This window comes from Myotis brandtii, unplaced genomic scaffold (genome assembly GCF_000412655.1).
Source record: "Myotis brandtii unplaced genomic scaffold, ASM41265v1 scaffold455, whole genome shotgun sequence".
In the NCBI taxonomy this organism is placed as follows: domain Eukaryota; kingdom Metazoa; phylum Chordata; class Mammalia; order Chiroptera; family Vespertilionidae; genus Myotis; species Myotis brandtii.
In genome coordinates, this window is record NW_005367384.1 from 1778101 (window position 1) to 1800290 (window position 22190).

Consider the following 22190-nt stretch of genomic DNA (forward strand, 5'->3'; position numbering starts at 1 on the left):
CCCCCCACCCAGTGCACAAATTTTTGTGCACCGGGCCTCTAGTATAGTATATAAAAGGCTAAGTGACTGGTAGTTATGATGTGCACTGACCACCAGGGGGCAGATGCTCAATGCAGGAGCTGTTGAGTGACAGCAACTTTGCAGAGTGCCCTCTTGCACTCCGGGACCCGTTGGGGGATGTCAGACTGCCCGGTTTCGGCCTGATTCCCATAGGCCAGGCCGAGGGACCCCACCAGTGCACAAAAGCATGCACCAGGCCTCTAGTATTACTATAATGGTATTAATAAAGACAAACAATTACTATATATGCCCAGCACTGAACCAAACACTTCATTTATACTAACTCAATGAATCCTATCAACTATCTTTGAAGTAGGAGCTATTTTTAATTCCTAATTTTAAAATGAAGATACAAGTCCTGGCCAGTGTGACTCAGTTGGTTGAGCATCGTCCTGTGCACCAAAAGGTCCCGGCTTGGTTCCAGGTCAAAGCACTTGCCACTTGCCAAAGTTGTAGGTTTGGTCCCCGGTTGGGGTACTGATGTTTCTCTCTCCCACTCCCTTCTTCTAAAATCAATAAAAACATGATACAGCCCTGACAGGTTTGGTTCAGTGGATAGAGTATCGGCCTGCGGACTGAAAGGTCCTAGGTTCGATTCCAGTTAAGAGCATGTACCTTGGTTGCGGGCACATCCCCAGTAGGGAGTGTGCAGGAGGCAGCTGATCCATGTTTCTCTCTCATCGATGTTTCTAACTCTCTATCCCTCTCCCTTCCTCTCTGTAAAAAATCAATAAAAAATATTAAAAAAACAACAACATATGATACAGAGAGAGTAAGGTCAGTCACACAACTAGGAGGTGGCACAGCCAGGATCCAAACCCAAGCAACTTGGTTCCAGAGCTCACTTTTTTAAAATTTGAATTTATTGAGGAAAACATCAGTTAATACAGAGCCCTTTTTTGTTGTTGTTGTTAGTCCTCACCGGAGGATATTTTTTCCATTGATTTTTTTTTTTTAGAAGGTGTGGAAGGGAGGGAGGTGAGAAAAACATCAATGTAAGAGATACATCGATTGGTTGCCTCCTGCATGCACCCTGAGTGGGGCCAGGATGGAACCTACAACGCAGGTGTGACATTGATTGGAAATCGAACCCGTGACCCCTTGGTGTGAGGGCTGACACTAACCACTAAACTATACCAGCCAGGGCCAGGGCCCAGGCCCACTCTTATTATGCTACACTCCCTCTCAGATCAGATTTGGGTTCTATCATGTTAACCCCTCATCCTCCTCCACACACAAATGCACACAAAGAGAGAAACATACTCATTACAAGATATGCTCACGCATACATTTCAGCATCATAAACGCTGAAGGGCAGCCCTGGCTGGTTTGGCTCAGTGGATAGAGCATCAGCCTGCGGACTGAAGGGTCCCAGGTTCGATTCCAGTCAAGGGCACATGCGTGGGTTGTGGGCTCGATCCCCAGTAGGGGTCATGCAGGAGGCAGCCGCTCAATGATTTTCATCATTGATGTTTCTCTCTCCCTTCCTTTCTGAAATCAATAAAAATATATTTTTTAAAAAAAGCTGAAGGGCACAAGACACAGTAGGAGGTGGTAATATTAGGCTAGACCTATCAAATATAGAGCAGGGTCTGAAATATGCCAGGCCCAGCCTGAGTTCACTTCTGTTTAACATGGATGTGGAGTCGCCAGCTCACTCATGTGCACGGTTGCATGGGTGACCCAAGGCAAACCAGGCTGGGTTCTATCAGCCACTCCAGCACAAGGCTCAGATGGAAAGGATGGAAGAACTCAGCAAAGCAAGCACACATCAGTGCTCCCTGCGGGCAGTGTGCAAGCCTCCAGGGTTGGAGCATTTCAGAGGATTCACATCAAAGGCATAATAGTGCCTGCTTCAATTTTTCATTTTCAAATATGTCATCTATTCAAGAGCCTTTGCTCAATTACTGAGTAACGCTGGCAAGATACACCTAGTTGGTTTGCCATTCAGTAGAAAATTGCCAGCTACTAAGGTGGTTTTGACCTCAGATAGTTTCTTTTGTGTTTATTTTTAATACATTGTTTAATTTATAGCCAGAAATAATTGCTAAAGACTGGAAGCACCAGGAATGCTGAAATGAAAGTGAAAGGAGCACAGAAGAGATATAATTATACAGTGTATCAAGATGGCTCTAGAACTTGAAAGACCAACATTTGAGAGAAGACAGAGCCCTGACCCATGTAGCTTGGTTGGGCTTGTCCCATGTACTGAAAGGGTTGCTGGTTCACCTGGGGTGCCAATCGCTCTCACATTGATGTTTCTTGCTCCAAAAATCAATTTAAAAAACCTTTTCTTAAAAAAAGAGAGACCATAGAGTGATGATTTTATATTTAATTAGTTTTTATCACTGGGAATAAAGACTACCCACTCATAATGTGTTCATGTTTATTTTACTTTATTGGGGTGACATTGGTTAATAACATTATATAGGTTTCAGGTGTACATTTCTATAATACATCACCTGTATAATGAATTGTGTGTCACCACCCAAAGTCAATAATGTGTTAATTCTTAGAAAGTTAATTGAAAATAGCAGCCTGAAGCCTTCTCATCTAATATAGAAACAAAATTCTAATTTCAAGAATAAATTTTATTAATTTGGAAAAACACCAAAACATTTTTTTAAGCACAGAGCATGTGTTTGTGTTGTGGTTGCCTATCTCTATTTTATTGTCTATTATCAAACCCAAACAATACTCTAAAATAAATAAAAACAACTTAGGCAGTGGGCCTCACTGTGGTAAATACAAATATAAAGAATTGCACTTTCTGAATTTACCACAATTTAAAAAAATTTAAGTGGGCAAATTGTAGGCTATGTGCATTATATCTCACTAAAACTGTTCAGCCATAAGTATTTCTTTTTAACTTTAACCATTATATACCATGTAAAAACACTGAAACTATTTTTGAACCTCTAAGGCAGTGGTTCTCAACCTTCCTAATGCCGCGACCCTTTAATACAGTTCCTCATGTTGTGGTGACCCCCAACCATAAAATTATTTTCATTGCTACTTCATAACTGTAATTTTGCTACTGTTATGAATCGTGATGTCAATATCTGATATGCAGGATGTATTTTCAGGGGTCGCAACCCACAGGTTGAAAACCGCTGCAAGGGAATTACTAAGATTACCGGTCCTGGCACAGTGTCTGGAAGGCACTCAAATACTTTAAAAACAGATAGTTACTTTCATCTTATTAAAAATGTTATTCAGCCCTGGATAGTGTGGCTCAGTTGGTTGAGTGTCGTCCTGTACACAAAAAGGTTGCCAGTTCAATTCCCAGTCAGCGCTCATGCCCAGATTGCTGGGGCTCGTCCCCTGGTAGAGGGTGTGCAGGAGGCAGCTGATCCATGTTTTGCTCTCACATACACGTTTCTCTTTCTCTCCCCCTTCCTTCCTCTAAAACCAATTAAAAAAATTTTTTTTAATGTTAACAGTTTTAACACAAGAAAGGCAGTGCATCTGCATCTACATAAAAGGAAAATAAGCCCCCTTTAAAAGGGCAAATTTGCCCTAGCCGGTTTGGCTCAGTGAATAGAGGATACTGGGTATGATTCCAGTCAAGGGCACATACCTTGGTTGCAGGCTCCTCCCCGACCTGGGCCCTGGTCAGGGCTCATGCTGGAGGCAACCAATCGATGTTTCTCTCACAATGTTTCTCTGTCTTTCCCTCTCTCTTCCGCTAGCCCTAAAAAAAAAAAAAAAAAAAAAAAATTAATGGAAAAATAACGAGTGAGGATTAAAAAAAAGGGGGGGGGGAACGGAGGACAAATTTATCATCAGAATTGGGTCTTCCTTTAAACAAATTTTTGTCTTACTAATTCAGTTTTACATTTTAGATTACTTCTCCAGTTAACAAAGACAGGAGTTGATACAGCCTTGTAGAAGTCAATTTCTAAGTATTTACTAAGGGGAATAAGCTTCTGATTAAAAGAAAATTAAGTGCATCAGTTGAACCTAAAAATATTTATTTGTTCAGGTACCACACGGTATGTATCTCTTCTATGCACTGCAAGGAAGCAGCAACAGAGAGACCTGGTAAGATCTCAGGTATTTTCTATTATCAGCATGAGATCTCCTCCTGTCACGCAACACAAAGAAATACTAGTAAGCACCTTGTCAAAACCTAAAAAGGCGGTTTAAATGTTTGTGAAGTAAGTCCTAGACACTGTGGAAATAATAAAGCCGCCACCTTTGGAGACAGTAATACTGTGTTAATCACTTCAGATATAAATCACAAAGGATTTACTGTTTAAATATTTTTAAAATCCTTTTCCCACTTAGAGGTAAATCCCTTTGCTGCTGAAGCCCTGGAAACCCTCACACTGCCTCTAAGAGATTTATTTTGAGGGCCATTTAAAAACTTAGCCTCTAGCCGAAACCGGTTTGGCTCAGTGGATAAAGCGTCGGCCTGCGGACTGAAAGGTCCCAGGTTCGATTCCAGTCAAGGGCATGTACCTGGGTTGCGGGCACATCCCCAGTAGGAGGTGTGCCGGAGGCTCTGTAAATAAATAAAACATATTTAAAAAAAAAAAAAAAACTTAGCCTCTAGCCCAGTGATGGCGAACCTATGACACGCGTGTCAGAGGTGACACGCGGACTCATTTTTTTGGTTGATTTTTCTTTGTTAAATGGCATTTAAATATATAAAATAAATATCAAAAATATAAGTCTTTGTTTTACTATGGTTGCAAATATCAAAAACTGTCTATATGTGACACGGCACCAGAGTTAAGTTAGGGTTTTTCAAAATGCTGACACGCCGAGCTCAAAAGGTTCGTCATCACTGCTCTAGCCCTAACTGGTTTGGTTCAGTGGATAGAGCATAAGCCCATGGACTGAAGGGTCCTGGGTTCGATTCCGGTCAAGGGCTTGTACCTCCGTTGCAGGTTCCCTGGCACTGATTGGGGTGTATGCAGGAGGCAACCAATCAGATGTGTCTTTCTCACATCGATGTTTCTCTGTCTCTCCCTCTGCCTTCCACTCTCTAAAAAATCAATGGAAAAATATCTTCGGGTGAGGATTAACAAAAAAAAAAAAAAAAAAAGACTTAACCTCTAGCTTCCTTATTTACAACAATTTAAATAAGTGCTACTGACTTACTTAACTATTGCACAAAGTTTCCTTCTAAAAAAATATACATTTTCAGTAGTAATAATTAATGCCTAAGAGTGGGCCAAAAAGCAAATAATTTGTAATGTTTTTCCTACTAACATCTATATACCACGGAGTGATTTCAAACCAGTTTGTTTAACGATTCACTCAAACACCTTACAATTTACTTTTTACTTATCTGAGAGGCGCCTAAAAACATTAAAATGAGTATTTCAAATATTATTTAGATTTCCTTATAAAAAAAGGTCTTTCAACAGATGGTTTCAACACGGGATAGGCTGTTAGGCTGTGACAACAAAGATTCCAAATCTCAGCGGCCTTTCACCCCAAGGTTTATTTCATGCTCAGGTCCTATGTCGCTCTGGTCAGCTGAGTGTCCTGCTCTACCCCTCACCCCACTGCACCCAGGCCACCTTCTCAGAAATGGTCGATTGCCAGGGAAATGGGGAGAGTGAGGGAAAGTCATGAGCTGGCTCTTAAAATTTGCATCAATTTTGTTCACATTTCACCAGCCTAAGGAAGTTCGATGGGCTCTGCAACTACACGGTGCCCTCCGAAAGGTGAACGGCACTAAGCGATGTTCCAGACACCTTTACCAGCATCAGACTGAGACAGGCCAGTGAGCCAGGGCAGGTGGAATAGGGAAACTGAGACAGAGAGGGAACAAACTGACAGCAATTTACAGCAGACATGGGTCACCTCCCTAGAAATACTATCTAGGACTCAGTTGTATTTCAGCTCCAGACCCAGAAAAGCAGCAAAACCAGGTGGGCAACACCAGGACCAGCGTCAATGACTGAGGACCCCCTGCCCTGACACTGACCAATCAGTGAAGACCTGGCCCTGGAGGACCACACCCAGAAAACTGATTATTCTGCTGAAAGCCTCCCTTTGGCCCTCCCCCAGCCAGGGAGAGAAAAAGCCCCAAAGCCTCAGGACAAAGGACCCAGCACATGCTCTCCTGGGAAGCAGCACTCACCATTCCCCTTCCTACTTCCCCCAAAGGCATACATCTCCTAAACCCTAGACCCCACAAGGCCTGCAACTAGGGGCAGCAGCTTGTCCCAGGCCAAACTCCTGAATCTGATCTCAAGGCCCCCTTTTCTCTGACTTCCCAGAGAGCTAGGGCAACCCAGCCTAGGCTCTCCTGTTGCTTCTATGCTAAGCCCTTCCTTGTTTTATGTCCCCGGCTTTAATAAATGTTCCCCCATTAGTCACCTGGACTTATGCTGTGAAATTTTTCCTGCACAAAGTCACACACTGCCAGCTGGCTCTAGGCAGACCTTCCAAGGGCCAGGTCCCCTTTCTGGCATCAATACCTTCCTCCCCCAAATCTTCAGCAAGGATTTGCTTCACCTTTTCCTCCAACCTTCTAAATAAGAATGTGTCCACAGGAGTTAGTCACAGAGGTAAGCATAACTTATCTTGTGGTGGCAGGAAAGAGGTTGAGATTGTTAATTTGTGCAAATGAGAAAGTTTGACGTTCCACCCATCACTGTTGGTCCCCCAATCCTTTTTGCAATTGGCAACCACACTGAAGTCACAGTGACAAGAGAGCAAGACCCATTATGAATTCGCTAAAACATGAGCTTCCGCTGCCTCTTCTAAGACACAAAGGAGCTGCTCCAAACATAAACCTACGGAAAGGCCAGAAGCTCTCATCGCGCCTATACCCTTCTCCCCAGACTCAGATATGCTCACAGGGTGGCTCCTGCGGAGTCTCTCCCTTGCTTTCTGGACACCAAAAAGCAGAAGTCTCTCCCCACCACCACTCATGCCTCAGGCTCGCAGCATCCCTGGGGGCACATGGTCCCCAGCCTGGCAGCAGCAGCTTAGGGTGGATGCCTGGCATTTCTGGGTGGGAGCAGCTGGTCTGTGAGCTCACAAAGGCTACTTGGGGGGGTCCACAAGCTGTTACTATGGCTACAATAAGCCAATATACACAACTCCTAGATGTGGAAACATTTTCAATAGCATAAATTCTTAAACAGACATCAAAACTAGAAATGCCAAAAGGTATTTTATTAATAAAATTTCATAATAGAATTAGGCAGAGCACGGGACCTACCTGTTATTTGCAGGAATGAGGCAGGTTCACGTATGGCAGTGCCTGTGGTGGCCTAATAGCTAGTCTTACAAATTCTAAAATACAGGCTAGTTTGATGATCCTGTTGACAAGGTCCCCTCTCACACATTTCTCAGCGGGCTAGATGTCTTAGGAAAGATGTCACTGTATCCACAGAAATTTGACTCACCGATGAACTGATCAAAGAGTCATTGAAAGAAAAACAGTATTTCAACCAGCTCATTACACGAGACAGAAAGACAACTTAGGGTTTTTTATTGTTTTATTTGGGAAAGTGCTTCTTACAAAAGGGCAGCTGTAAAATACAGAGACCTCTGTAACAATGACTTGTTTTTCTTAAAGTGAAAGAATGGGTGGGATCCAAGGAATCAAAAGCAGTCGATGGGACAACTTAGGAGCATCTCCAAGTTATTTTCAGGAAACAGCAACAAAATTCAAGCTAAATTTTTCAATCAAGGAATTCTAACAATTTAGCTTGTCTTGTGAATTACCAACCCAACCCCACTTCCCTTGAGTGGGAAAGCATAACTTATTACTGCAAACCAATGACTCCACTACAAGAAACACCTTAGAACACAGTTTTGAATCACATCTGTCTACCTGCAAAGTACAGGGATGGAATGAGGCACATACCCACAAAAACACAAAAACCTCACAACAAAACCCCTCAAGCGAGGACAAAGGTTTGCCAAAAGGTGCCTGAACTGGAGAGGGTAAGAGATCATTAAGCATTAAATACAACTGTGTATCCACAACCCCGTTTTGTGTTAAGATATGGGATAACCAGATAGTTTATCCTCTATGGCTAAGCCCATTTATTCATATAGACAAAGCTAGCACTGCTCTAGTAACGGCTACCAACATACTGCTTTGTCCTGTAAGATCTAGTCACCACACGAGGCTGAACCACTAAGCCAAGGTTTTCCACTAAGGCTAAGGATGCTGCATCTTTGCAGGGATGAAAAGCTTACCACACACTCATACTCACATATACCAAATCTATCAGCTCTTGGGAGTCAACCTCAATTCTGCATTTCATTTATGCCAGTATATCTTTTATATGTGTTCTTCCAGAATATTCCTGTCATACTAAACAGCAAAAATCTCAACACATTCGCACCTGGTTATGGTTACCCAGTAGTTATTACTTGTGTGCAATAAAACAAGAGACTGAAACCACAGAACAAGTGCACAGGGTGGGGACTGTTGGATAAGGAACAGATATAAAAACACAGATGTGCAGATCTCACCAGAAACCTCAAATATCCGCCTCTAAGTCTGTAGCACAGGCTACTTGCCACATTCAGATCCTTCACCCATCACCCCTCATACAGGGCCAATGCTGCTACTTTTGAACACCCTCCAACTGTGTGAATCTGGTTGAAAACAGATGACGCAACAAACCTACACTAACTGTCTGACAGTTAAGTTCGTGTTACAAAAAACTAACTTTAAGGTTTATTTTTGTAACTTTTTAACCAGAGGAAACAACATACTCCTTGGGGAAAGGTGAGGGAGTAAGAAGACAGGCCCTGGGTACGAAGTATTACGACAGCACCTGGAGTTGCTAGGCCTGCCTAGGAGACACGGGCACTGCCACACCACCACAGGGGACAGCCACTGTCTGGGCTCAGCAGACCAGTTCCCACGCCACGCAAAGCTGCTATAGGTCCAAGTCATAAAAGTCTTCCAGCTCATCGTGAAACAAGTCCCACTCGTCTTCAGAGTCTGTCAGCTCGTCGTCGTCGTCCCCACCTGCAGCCAAAAGCATAAGCAACATCTCGCCCAGCTCAAAGGTGACAACCTCTTCTTCATCGTCAAAGGGGTTGCTGTTCTCTCTTTCCTCAATGAGCTCCCAGAAGTGGTTCCTTCGTTGGGCCTGTAAAAAACAAGGCCATGATAGGGGTGGCACTGTCGAGTGGTATCTTCTATTCTCTCCTTTCTAAGACAAAACGTCCAGCACACCAGAGGGCATGGAGAACCCGACTTCTCGTTTAGGGTTCCATTTTACCAATTCCTCCCCTCTGGCTACATGATGCACAGGTTTAGACTAGAGTTTTAAGCGTTCTAGCTCTTCCTCTCATGCCCCTCCCAGTCTCCTGAGGTTGGTTTCCTGCTTTAATACTCTAGTTTCGCTCCCAGACCTGAGTGTTAACTTTCTCCTTCCCCTACCCCAATCTGTGCAGGACTCACTGAGATGGTGGGATTTTCCCTTCTTTAAAAAAAGTGAGAATTACCCGGTATCTGCTTGATGTTCCCACTTTCTGTCTCTGTGGCTCCTCTCTACGGCCATCGGGGTACGCATGCTTGTAAAAACAGTTCCCTCCAAATGGGCAGCTCCCACGTCCTTCATCAAAATACCTGCACGCCTTGTTGCTGGAAAGGAAAATATCGCAACCCTTATTCACAGTGGATTTCAGGTCTGTATGCAACTAGCATCCAGGATTTCTCTAAAGAGCTCGGGATAGAACCGGTATGTCAGTTTAAAGGTGTGTGTGCTAATGCATGAAACACTAGCTAGAAACAGATACTCTGTCCAAGTCTAACTAGAATCTAACAGCTCTACCATAGCCGATCCAGCAGAGAGAAAACCTTCTAGAAAGCACCCCACCACCCCAAGAGCATAGGACAAGTATAACATGGATTGAGAAAGATGGGGCCCTAGTCATGGGGCTTTAGTTACAAAAGCACAGACTTCATTGTAACATGGTCCCTTGGCACACACCCCAAGGACTGCGCTATGGCAAGACACGTAATGGGTGTTACTGGGGATGACAAAATAAACTGTCCTGGGAAGTAAAAGGAAGGGTAGGAAGGAGGTAGGAGTATATAACGCAGCCTGTTCTTTTCAAAGTGAACCCAAGCTCCGCTGGGATCTTGACTGAAGAAAAGGCTGCAGTGCTCATACCTCATTGCCTCCTTGTATTTCTGAATGAGTTTCTGCTTCTCTTCTTTCTCCTCCACCCAGTACTCACTTGGAATGACAAAGTTAGATGTGATTCGGCATTCTGGGCAGGACCTGGGAAACAATGAACAGGCTGCAGTGCAAATTCCCCTTTACAGGCCCACTCTTCAAGGACACACCCTGGTGTGTCACCTCCAGATTTACAGACTTAAACTCCAAGTCAGTGGGCATCTCCTGAAAGGGCTCCCAACATTGTCACACAACTGACCATTTCCTTTGAGGCAAGACAAGCTCCTTTATAAATTCAGCTTACTGGCTAGCCAGTTCATTAAAAAAAAAAAAAAAAATAGAACTTAGGTTAAAATAAGCAACAAAAGAAGACATTTCACACAGACTCCTTTTTCTTTCGTTTAAATAAATTTATTTCTTGTAACTTTGCTCTAAGTTATGTTGTTTTTGTTCAGTTATGAGAACAATCTTTAAAGGATGGTGGATTATTGGCTAGCTTAATGGATGAAATAGGAAAGTGGCAAATGTAAAACGTCAGGAAACATACATTCAGAGCTAGGTAAGCTTGTTCACTGAGCCTAAAGGGGCTAATCCGTTAAACAATCTCCTCAGAAAAAGCTTCTACTGACTGTTACATAGGGTTTCCTCATTCAAATAAAAGTAAATATACCAACTAACCTACAAGCTAGCTGAAATACAAACAAGAAACCCCAATTCAAAGAATACCCCCGTTTCAAGGTAAAATGCATGCATTTAAATGCGGTCCATCTGCTTGAAAGTTGGCACAAGACACTAAATTCTTCCCCAAAATAGAAAGCACAAACGAAGGTTGGGGAGGAGTCTCACTTTATGATCTTGCTCTCAAATTGCTTAGCACTCCTCCACTTGCGAATACACTTGAGACAGTAGGTGTGGTTGCAGTTGGAGAGGATCCCGAAGCGGCGCTCACTAGGGTTGGCTTTCTCATAGACCACCTCCATGCAGATCCCACACACTTTGTCCTTACTGCGCTGGATGGCAAACGAGAGCTCCATGTCCTTCTCAGGGGCCTCAATGCAAGACTGGAAAAAGTGGAGAGAGAAGTGTAATCAAGTCACTGGACAATGCAAGACTTCACTGGACAGTTAATGACTCGTGTTCAGAGAACCAGAGTCAGCTGAAGAGTTAGTGTTCCCAATCTGACAGCAGCTTTGTTCGTTCACAAGTACAGGTACACTGACATTTTGGGACTTGACATTACCACAAAAGTCACACAATAAGGACTTAACTTCAGGAACTGAAAAATTATACAATTTTCTCAATCCTGCAGGCCAACCCCTGTTATCTTCATTAAAGACCGTTTGCATGCTAAGTTTATTGACTTTCTCATTTCTAGATGGAAAATGCAATTGGGATTAAGGCCCTAATTTATAATCTGTCAGAAAACAGGGTGAATGAAACTAACATTTATTAGGTGGCAATTATGTGCCAGGCACATAATTTGCACATAAAAAACAGCTTTACTGAGATATAATTCACATACCAGGTAATTCACTCATTTAAAGTGTACAATTAGCCCTGGCCAGTGTGGCTCAGTTGGATGGACTGTCATTCTGTGCATGGAGAGGTCACCAGTTTGATACCCAGTCAGGGCACACACCCAGGCTGCCATCTCCATCCCCAGTTGGGGGAGGGGGGGCATGCAGGAGGCAGCCTGATGTTCCCTTTCACATCAATGGTTCGTATTCTCTCTCCCTCGCCTTTCTCTCTCTAGAGAAAAAATCTCTTAGTGTGAGGGCCTTATTTCTTGATAAAGCATTCAAAAAGCCCAAGAAGGAAAATATCCCTACTGACCAATATTTCAATTCACCAAAAGTTTCTCTGAAATGAACCAAACGGGCAATGCTGTGAAAAGAAAAATATAATCCCCATACCTATTAACATTATGTCATCCTAAAAACTTACTTTTATGTGCTGTGATCTCTGGGCTGCATCCACTGGGTGTAGGACCTGCAGCCCGCACATGTCACAGGAGTCTCCGTGGAGATACACGCAGTTCTCCCCGTAGCGGCACTCTCCCACCGCTGCATAGGGACAGAGCTGCTTCTTCGTGTCCACGGCCGTTGGCTCCTTCTCTGGCTCTTCCTTGGTCACTGAGCCCTGCAGGGGTGCTTCAGTGCAAGAAGGGGCAGCTGAAATGTTTAGGAGAGTGGTAAAGGTCCAACATGGATCAGGCAGATAAACCGAGAGCCTAACTGAAAAGAACTTTCATTGAACTCCAGAACAGTTTACTGAACTAATTTTCTTACTCTTGGAAGAAATGAATTTTTTTTTCCTAATGCTGGTATTTCCGAGATTAGGCTGGTAAAAGGGGGGTGGGGAGCTCTTTATGTATCTCTTGTGCAACTGTACTGATAAAGGGAGGCTTCAGTTTTTCAACATTCTAAATTCAATACTATTGGGATTCATTGAGTTTCTTTCACTCCATCTGTCAGTTTCAGGTAACTCATTTAGACTATTACAATTAGGCTGCATGTGAAGACTGGCAACCAGAAGGTTGTGAAAACTCAGTTAATTGATGCACTACTATCTAGCCCTCTGACTTGTTTTTATTCCTCAAAATACTCACTACGGCCACAGTAGGGCTGCCCAGGAACAAACTCAATGGCATTCACCCAGTCTTCTGAACCTGCTCCTACAGTTGCAAAGTTTGAATTTGACTCAGCCTCGCCTGTATTCATTTCAACAATCGGTCCAACTACTGGTGAGAGACTTGAGGAAGCAGCAAGGGATGGTTTTGCAGTTAGATCTGTAGCAGTTGCTTCTTCCTGTTTCAATGGTTTGCTATGTTCGTATCTAAAAAAATAAATAAATAAAAAATTAAGTCAGTAGTCGCAGTCTAAGCAGAACCCTCTAGATAGGATATCTATTCCCTGATCCGTCTTTGGGTTCTTTGTAAACTGCTGTGCACATGAATCATCTGGGAAATTGTTCGAAGGCAGACACCTATTCTGCACCCACGTGATGCTCACGTTGCTGGCCCAGGGACCACACTTGCGGAACAAGGTTACAGACAAGGGACAGACAACGTTGGACTGTGTGGCCAAAACAGACTGATTCATCAAAGCAAGGCTGACACTCAAATTCAACAAGTGGAAATATGGACACATTTTACCAAAAAATAAATTTAAATGTTCCCATTACTAAAATCCAAACTGTTACCTTCATATTCCTACTCTGCTTTGTAGTACAAATCATTTTGAGTTTCCTGCTATCAGCTACAAAAGCCAATGCACTTTATTCCATAGCCTGGAATCATGCAAACTGAGCACTGAGAGGAAGGAGCTATCATGAATATGCTTTTATCATCTTACTGCCTCCTCAAAAAGCGTGACGGAAGTATTCTTTCATCATTTTAGAGGTGACGTAGACGATGAAATGGTCAAATAAGTGGTATGCTAGGTCTCATGTAAATCGTAAGCTGCTTTTCACAAAATGGCAACAATTGGCCAAATCTAGCTACTTATTCCCCCCCCCCTTTTTTTAGTATTTATTTTATTTTATTTTTGGTAATCCTCACCTGAGGATATTTTCCCATTGATTTTTAGAGAGTGGAAGAGAGAGGGAGAGACAGAAACATTGATGTGAGAGAAACACATCGATGGGTTGCCTCCTGCACATGCCCCAACCAGGGCCCCAGCCAGGGAGGAACCTGCAACCGAGGTATGTGGCCTTAACCGGAATCAAACCCACGACCCTTTCGTCTGCAGGCCGACGCTCTATCCACTGAGCCAAACCAGCCTGGACTAGCTACTTATTCTTTTTTTAAAAAAATATATTTTATCGATTTTTTTAGAGAGGAAAGGAGAGGGATATAGAGTTAGAAACATCGACGAGAGAGAAACATCGACGAGAGAGAAACATCGGTCAGCTGCCTCCTGCACAACCCCTACTGGGGATGTGCCCTGCAACCAGGTACATGCCCTTGACCGGAATTGAGCCTGGGACCCTTCGGTCCGCAGGCCGACGCTCTATCCACTGAGCCAAACCAGTTAGGACTAGCTACTTATTCTTAAATAAATTTAGAACTCAGTTCCTTGGCCCGTGCAGTAGCCACTTTTTCAAGTGTTCCAGAGCTATACATAGCACATTTTCACTATCAGAAGCACTGCTCTGATTTAGTTTTAAAACCACAGGAAACCTTGGAAATCTAGCCCCAAATCCTCACTTTTCAGATTAATTCCCTGACTTGAAAGGGGATAGCAGAAAAACATTTTATTTATTTTAAATGCCCCCTCCAGAGAGAAAGGCTTCAGGGCTTTGGGAATTAAATGTCAATATCCAGAAATAGCCCTGGTCAGGTAGCTCAGTTGGTTAGAGTGCCATCCCGATACACCAAGGTTGTGGGTTCAATCTCCAGTCAGGACACATACAAGAATCTACCAATAAAGACATAAATACATAAACCATCAAATCAGCTTCTCTCTAAAATCAAATTTGAAATTTTTAATAAAAAAAGATGCATAGCCCAACCAGTTTTGCTAAGTGAGCATCAACCTATGAACCACAAGATCATAGTTTGATTCCTGGTCAGGGCACTGCCCAGGTTGCAGGCTTGATCCCCAGTGTGGGGCGTGCAGGAGGCAGCCGATCAATGATTCTCTCATCACTGATGTTTCTATCTATCTCTCCCTTTTTCTCTGAAATCAATATATATATTGATATGACTCCCATATTTTAGTTCTTTCTCCTTTACCATATTCATTTTAAGGATTTCAGGGTAAATGACTCAAAAGTCATTAGACACTTAATAGATTATCAAACTGCAAATATTATAACTTTTGAAAGAAGCGCATTTTGGTTTTAAGGCAAATTTATCAATGAATCAACAAAGTATGGTAAGTTTTTCAAAGCACAAAATATTTCCTAGAAAGTTCACATCTGTACAAAAATTTTCTTGCTTTCAAATATTCTACAATTTTCTATGGGTATAGAGAAGAATGTTTTAAGAACAGACTAAAAAGGAAAAAAAAAACAGACTAAAAATTTAAGAAATATACTGGGTTACTTTTTTTTATCAACACCTGGTTATAGCCATGCACCATACGTCAAGAACAGTACCATCTACTGAGGAGTCAAATGTGAATACAACGAGGTCCCTACTATTAAATGAAAATTTATTTTGAACATTAACCTTTTAAATTAAGAGTTCCTCAGGAAAAGAAATGTATATCAAACAAAAACAACTTTATTCTAAGGGATTACATTGAGGAGAAAATACAGTATTTAAATTTAGACTAAGACATTAAAAAACATATGTTCTAAACAACAACAACAAGAACAAAAATATGTTCTCAAGTCTACCTATTCAGACAAAGTTATTCCCTTAGTGCAGTGTAGATCTATATAAAATGTGTTTCCGAGTAAAGATTTGTAAAGACAAAGCAAGAAAAAAAGAGTAAAAGCCAAGACTTACAATTCTGAAAGACGTTTACCAAAAAGTTTCAAGGGTCAAATATAAGGTGATGGAGGAGACTAGACTGGTATTGAGCACACAGTATAATTTATAGAGGATGTATTATAAGAGTGTACCCCTGAAACTTGTTATTAACCAATGTCACCACAATAAATGTAATTTAAAAAGTGGTTTGGGCCGAAACGGGTTTGGCTCAGTGGATAGAGCGTCGGCCTGCGGACTGGGGGGTCCCAGGTTCGATTCCGGTCAAGGGCATGTACCTGGGTTGCAGGCACATCCCCAGTGGGAGGTGTGCAGGAGGCAGCTGATCGATGTTTCTCTCTCATCGATGTTTCTAACTCTCTATCTCTCTCCCTTCCTCTCTGTAAAAAATCAATAAAGTGGTTTGGTGAACTATGGACCTCCTTAAGAGCAGAGATGGCCAACTAGGCCCTCAGGCCAAATCCAACCAGCGCTAACAATGGTCACAACATCTTTAAGTGGTTGAAAAAAATATCATTTGATGGCACACAAGATTATATGAAATTCAAATTTCAGTATCTCAAAGTAAAGTTTCACTCTAGTCCTATCTAATATATCAGCTTATATGTACTATCCATGGCTGCTTTTGTGCTACAAGAGACCCTTATGGCCTGCAGAGCCAGAAATATTTCTTCTCTAACCCTGTGGAGCAAGTCTGCCAACCCCTGCTTAAGAGGATTCTCACATCTATTAAGATTTACAGTCTGTGAGAGTAGTTTTGTTAATAGTTATTATTTCATGGATTATCACAGAACCACTGATCTTTTTAGTCACAGTGTTAAGTGATGAATTAAAGCTAAGCTAACACTGAAACAAATGACCTTTTCTTTCACCTTCTGCAAAAACTCTGATACATACAACCAATTTCTACCTAAGGACATTTTATCAACGTTTCCCCTAGTTCTAAGCAAGAGAGACTTTTCTCTAGATTGGCTTGTGACTCGCTACTCCCAATCACTCCACGGTCTGATGTAAAGATTTTAATGTATGAGATTTAATAGGTCCAGAGGGCAAAACCCCTCCAAAGCAGTTGTCAACCAAGGCAATACTGCCTCTTTCTCCAGGGGGTGTGTTCAGGAACAATGACTGGGAGTTTTAATGGATTTATTTGGTGGGGACGAAGGATGCCAGCTGTCCTACAATGTACACAACAGGCCTGAGCAATGATGACCTGGCCTCACTAGATAACAGCACCACCACTATGAAACACTGATGTGGTACCACTTCTGAACTGCTGGAACTAGAATACTATCTTTCACGATAAACTATCCCCTGGATGAGGAGTTAAATTATTTTAAAACCCTGGGCATTGGTGAAGTTGTATAAAAAGATCCCTAGAGAGTAAAAGTGAAAAGTAGATTTAAGTCCCTAAGCATAATTTTAACAAAAAACAAGCAGTCATGGAACCAGACCCTCCCTAGGATTCCCTCCTTGCCTGTTTATAATCCAGCTTGTAATAATCACCCTCATCAGCCTGTCCCAAGGATATCACCCAACTCCCCTTTCAGGCAGAACCCCAGTACATAGGTTTCCATAACTCCTTTCACTTTATCATAAGTGCTCTACATCCAGTTCAAAACAGCATCATTCCCCAAAGAGGGAGTTGTAGCCTTATTATAAAGAAAACTTAAGGACATACTGGGATTTTCTGAGGAGAGTATCACTGTGCCACTTTTTCCTTTCCAGTAATATTGCAATGAAAAAAATTAAAGCAAATTATTGACTGCTACTCTCAGACATCAGTTCTATTTCTAAGCTCCTACAGTCACATGAAAAGGACCTTTTTTTTCTCTATTTTTGCTAGATTTCCTAATAAAACATATGTGATGACTTAACATTAATGTCTCACCCATCAATAATGTCTTAGTCTTTTGAACTCTAAGCATTTGAACCCAACAGTTGACACAATTCTTATCTAATAGGGACACTCAAATTAGCTATGACATTGCCAATCTGTCTTACCATACTCCGCCCTTCAAAAGGTGGAGCCCAACCTCCTCCTGAACACGGGCTGGACTTAGTGACTTGCTTGTAATAAACAGAACATAGTGGAAGCAACAGTGAGGGCTTCTGAGACGAGGTCATAAAGCCATTGTGGCTGTGTCCTGCGCTCTCTTGCACCACTGCTCTGGGAAAGCCAGCCGCCAAGCGGGAGGGCACCACAGGAGCCCTAAGAAAAGGTTCCTGTGGTGAGAACTAGTCTCCCGTTAGCAGTCATCTGAAAGGTGATCCTCCAGCCCCGCAAGACTTCAGATTATGACAGCCCTGCACCAAATCTTGACTATAAATCTGAGAGTCTGGGCTAGAACCACCCAGGGAAACCACCTTCACATTCCAGACCCCCAGAAACTGATATTGTTTTTAATCTGCTAAATTCTGGGATAATTTGTGTAGCATCAATAAATAACATATTCATATACCTAGATATTTTCTGAAATGGGAACATAAAGAAAGCTCTACTCAATTCTGAAGCAGAACCCACCATTATTGAATTGCAACTTAACAGGATTATGGTGCCAATTCAACAAACAGAAATTACTTAATTAATCCCTCTTGGTTCCCTAACATTCTGAATTAGATACTAGAGATATTCTTGAAGCACTTTCCCTCTTAACTTATAATTATTCTTGGGAACTGGGATGGGGACAGGTTTAGGGAAGTTTGGTTGGAATGACAAACCCTCGTAACTAGCAACCTAATACACTTTTCCAATGCCTGTGAGACTGAAACCAGTTCTCACCATAGAGAATCGAAAGCAGTCCTGCTTGGTCCAATATGCATCTCATTCTTGGTTTAAAAAGGAAATGTCATACACAAACATACCTTCACCACTCCCTATCCCTAGGTTTGCAGAAGTTGCTCCTTGGGCATTAATTAAACTTAGGATTGTATTACAAATTCATTTTTTAAAATGTATTAATATTCCTTCCAAGTGAGAGATTTCTGTCACTGCACTAACATTCCTAAGAAGTCCTTTTCAAAGCATTATTTTAACCCTAGAAATTATAAAGCTATTGGGATTATGAACTTTATTAATTTTTCCAAATCCACCACTGAACACAACTGATTGGTGAACAAATTCTTACCTGCAGCGGTCTCCGTAAATGCAGTACCCTCGCTGAAAATACTTGCACAGCACACCGTATGGACTGTCAGAGAGGTCATGCGAGTAGCGACAGTTATCTCCTTCCTTACAAACCCCGTGCATGAAATACCTGTGAGACAAGGAACCACACAGCTGGATTAAACGAGATGGAGCCAATACTCAAAGAATTCATGACCAATATATTCCACCAGCAATACACTAGTACTGTATACTAATCCTATACCCATGATTATATTCTACACAAAACATGTAAAATGCACAAAGAAAGTAGAACTAGACTACAACCATAAAGTTATCCACTAAGGCACCACAGGAGGCTGCCTATAGACACAAAGTTTAAATTTAAACTTCGATGTTGTCAATCGTATCTTTCCAGGTTAAGTCTGACAACTGTTCTCTAGTTATAATCCTAATGGGTACATTCTTGTTTTTCACTAACTTTAGCCATAATGGCAGTTCTATCTGCTAATAAATAAATAAATAAATAAATATCTAAGATGAAAAGCAAGAAACAGTGTGGTGATTGGGGAGGGGGGATGGGTGGAGGTGGAAGAGGGTACAGAGGAATAAATGGTGATGGAGGAAAAAATAAAAAAGCAAGAAACAATGAAGACTGGACCAGGTCAGACTACTGCTTGTTTCACTTCAAGAAACTATTTTAATTATTGAAAAGCCACATGTAACAATACAAGCAAAATTTGCTGCAAAGGTAGGGAAGAAGGGAAATCATTGTATGTCCTCAATTAGCAGACCGATCTCCCTGTGCCTTAGAGGAGTGCCCGTGTACTGAACTAGCAGTTTCCCTCTCAGTGTCAGAGCAGGACTCAGCGGTTGCTAAGTGGATCGGACCAGCATCGCCAACAGCACCTGGGGATTTGCTAGAAATGCACATTTTGAGACTTTATCTCAGACCTTCTAATCTATAACTGGGGTAAGAGGGGGCTAAGGCAAGCAGCAACCTGTATTTCTCTAAATGACTCTGTGGATCAGGGAATAAGGGTTTCATTTTAATCCTGAAAAGTGAGTAGAACCAAAAAACACACCACCCCCATCATCCCATCACTGACTTATTAGGATTAGTTTTTCTTCTTTTAGTCTTTCTCTTGAGCAGGGTTATGAAGATTTAGTTTTGGCAGGCTACACCTCCCCAAATATGCGCCTTGCCACCACTGGTACAGAGTAAAGGAAAAAGTGCCTATTTCCTGGGTGTAGGTAGAATATCAGTAAGCACATTCCACTTTGCCCACTAATTTGGAATGATACACAGAAAATAAATTCACATTTACCTAAGGCTGTCCCCAATTAAAATGTGGAAGGTTATTCAGCAATTTCCTGCAAGCAGATCTTCACAGCAGATAACATGGAAAGAAAGAATACCACTCTGGTGGAAAGTTGTTAAGATCCTTAAATGCCCTAGGACTGCAAATCCATCTATATAAAAGCCTAAGCGACCATTATGGTGGAACACCAGACCAATCTGATGTGCACTGACCACCAGGGGGCAGACGCTCAACACAGGAGCTGCCTCCTGGTGGTCAGTGCGCTCCCACAGGGAGAGCGCTGCTCAGCCAGAAGCCGGGCTCAGTGCAGCGGTGGTGGTAGGAGCAGTAAGCAGGCAGGCGGTAAGGAGCAAGGGCTCACCGGCTGCGAGAGGGCACAGGCCAGGCTGAGGAACACCACCACCCCATCCCAGCCCAGCCCACCCCACCTCAGTGCACGAATTTCGTGCACCGGGCCTCCAGTAACAAAAAACATGGTAGGTCAAATTATACTTAACCTACCCCAGCAAAAAAAAAAAAAAATTATACTTAACCTAATCAAACTTGGGTTTGAACTTTCTCTCAGCTACAGGGCTACTTTGTGTAAGCTTTAAAGCTGTTTGAGAGCCATATCACCCAAATTTGAGCTACACTGTAGCAACAGATAATTTTTTTAAATATATTTTTACTGATTTCAGACAGGAAGGGAGAGGGAGAGCAGGAGCATCAGTGATGAGAGTCATTGATCAGCTGCTCCTGCACACCTCACACTGGGGATTGTGCCTGCAACCTGGGGATGTGCCCTCAACGGGAATCAAACCATGACCTTCTGGTTCATAGGTTGACATTCAACCACTGAGCCATACTGGCTGGGTCCAATAGATAACTTTTGACTGCATTAAGTGAGGTGATTAAAACTTAACAAAACTACTACGCAAGTAAATAACTACATTGTAATCACTGCTATGGAGTAGTCATGCTTTTGAGTTTCTATAAAAGTATCCACAGTTGAAAATAGGTTATTCATTAGAAACAGTGTCACTATTTGAATACAATTGCTTTCTGTCCCATCCCCAGTGGGAACACTTGCTCTTACATTCTAAGTAAGACAAGAGTGCCTATACCCTCACTATTTATTTGGGGTCAATTTGATGTCAGAGATGCCTGTGTTTTTAAGGCTTGATAAAACATCTACCTAGAGATAAAGGTGGGCAGTAGCTCCTAAATCTCAGGCACAATACTTGGAATTTCAGGTTTGTTCTTAAACTCTATTCTGCCATGGTCTTGTTCAGTGCATTGTTGCACTTCGGTTTATGATGCTCTTCTTTATGTCAAATTAAGTCATCCAGGAATCACTACCTGACGGCTGCTGACCTTACTGAACCTTGTTTCCTCAATCAGTTGCTTCAAGGACCTCAACTCTCTAATACCTGCATCTTAATGTTCAGCATGACACCCTACCTTCACACTTTTGCAACACCTACACCAATATTACTTTTTGATATCCATAATGGGTGGCAATTTTTCTAGAATTCAAAATAAAAGAGTAAAAAATAAGTCAACAAATAGATTGGATTGAGAAATAGAACCGCCGGCAATAGAAGTTCCTGAGGTCCATAATGAGCATCACTGGAGGAATTCAAGCAGGCACCAAGTCACCTGATACTGCAGAATCAACAGAAACACTAGAATACAAGCCCTAGTTAGTCAGGGCCAAATAGGTACTAAGCATTATTTCACATTTACTTGGTATGTGTGGTCTGGGTTTTAGGTTCTTGTCTTTTGCCTTGCAGTGGTACTAACAGTGTTGGTATACCCAGAATTATCGACATTTCTCACAGTGAAATCCCTTCTTGCCAACCTATCTCTGTGTAAGTCTAAGCAACTGGCATGATAGTGTAAGTTATAACAGATAACAAAAAAAGGCAACCCACTCCCAAGAATTTCTCGCCAAAACCAAACCAATAAAAATGACACCATTAAAATCCACCTGATGCCCCTGCCCAGGCTGAGCTTGCCCCTCCCTGAGGTGAAGATTTCTGAGCCATAGATTTCTGCAGTTCCTTCCACCTGGAAGATTCTGTGACTCTAAGCAGACATTGTCGGGTAATAAAGACATACCACTGACCTACCTCTTGGAAGCCTAAGCATGATCAAGATATATTAGC

At 42.2% G+C, this 22190-nt stretch overlaps 1 protein-coding gene across 2 annotated transcripts; it reads right to left on the minus strand.

Moving 5' to 3' along the window:
- Positions 1-7511: 7511 nt before the first annotated feature.
- On the minus strand, positions 7512-21536 carry MKRN1 (makorin ring finger protein 1). 2 transcript variants are annotated; one of them, XM_014546728.1, is made up of 8 exons: positions 21484-21536; positions 18744-18872; positions 12790-13016; positions 12126-12352; positions 11028-11242; positions 10176-10286; positions 9505-9643; positions 7512-9146 (listed from the first exon to the last, which is right to left on the minus strand). In XM_014546728.1, exons 2-8 carry the CDS (start codon positions 18863-18865, stop codon positions 8931-8933), a joined length of 1257 nt encoding a protein of 418 aa, XP_014402214.1. In that variant the 5' UTR covers positions 18866-18872; positions 21484-21536; the 3' UTR covers positions 7512-8930. The 2 variants fall into 2 exon arrangements, with proteins under 2 accessions (XP_014402214.1, XP_014402215.1); XM_014546729.1 differs by lacking the exon at positions 21484-21536 and having other exon boundaries at positions 8692-9022.
- Between the last annotated feature and the right edge of the window lie 654 nt (positions 21537-22190).

Bases quoted from the DNA above. Each gene is read 5' to 3' on its own strand.
- MKRN1 (XM_014546728.1), bottom strand. From the start codon at position 18,865: ATGCACGGGGTTTGTAAGGAAGGAGATAACTGTCGCTACTCGCATGAC. The intron at 13,017-18,743 runs GTAAGAATTTGT...TTATTTTTTTAG, and splicing joins ATTTACGGAGACCGCTGCAG to ATACGAACATAGCAAACCAT. The intron at 10,287-11,027 runs GTGAGACTCCTC...ATTGTTTCCCAG, and splicing joins TTTGAGAGCAAGATCATAAA to GTCCTGCCCAGAATGCCGAA.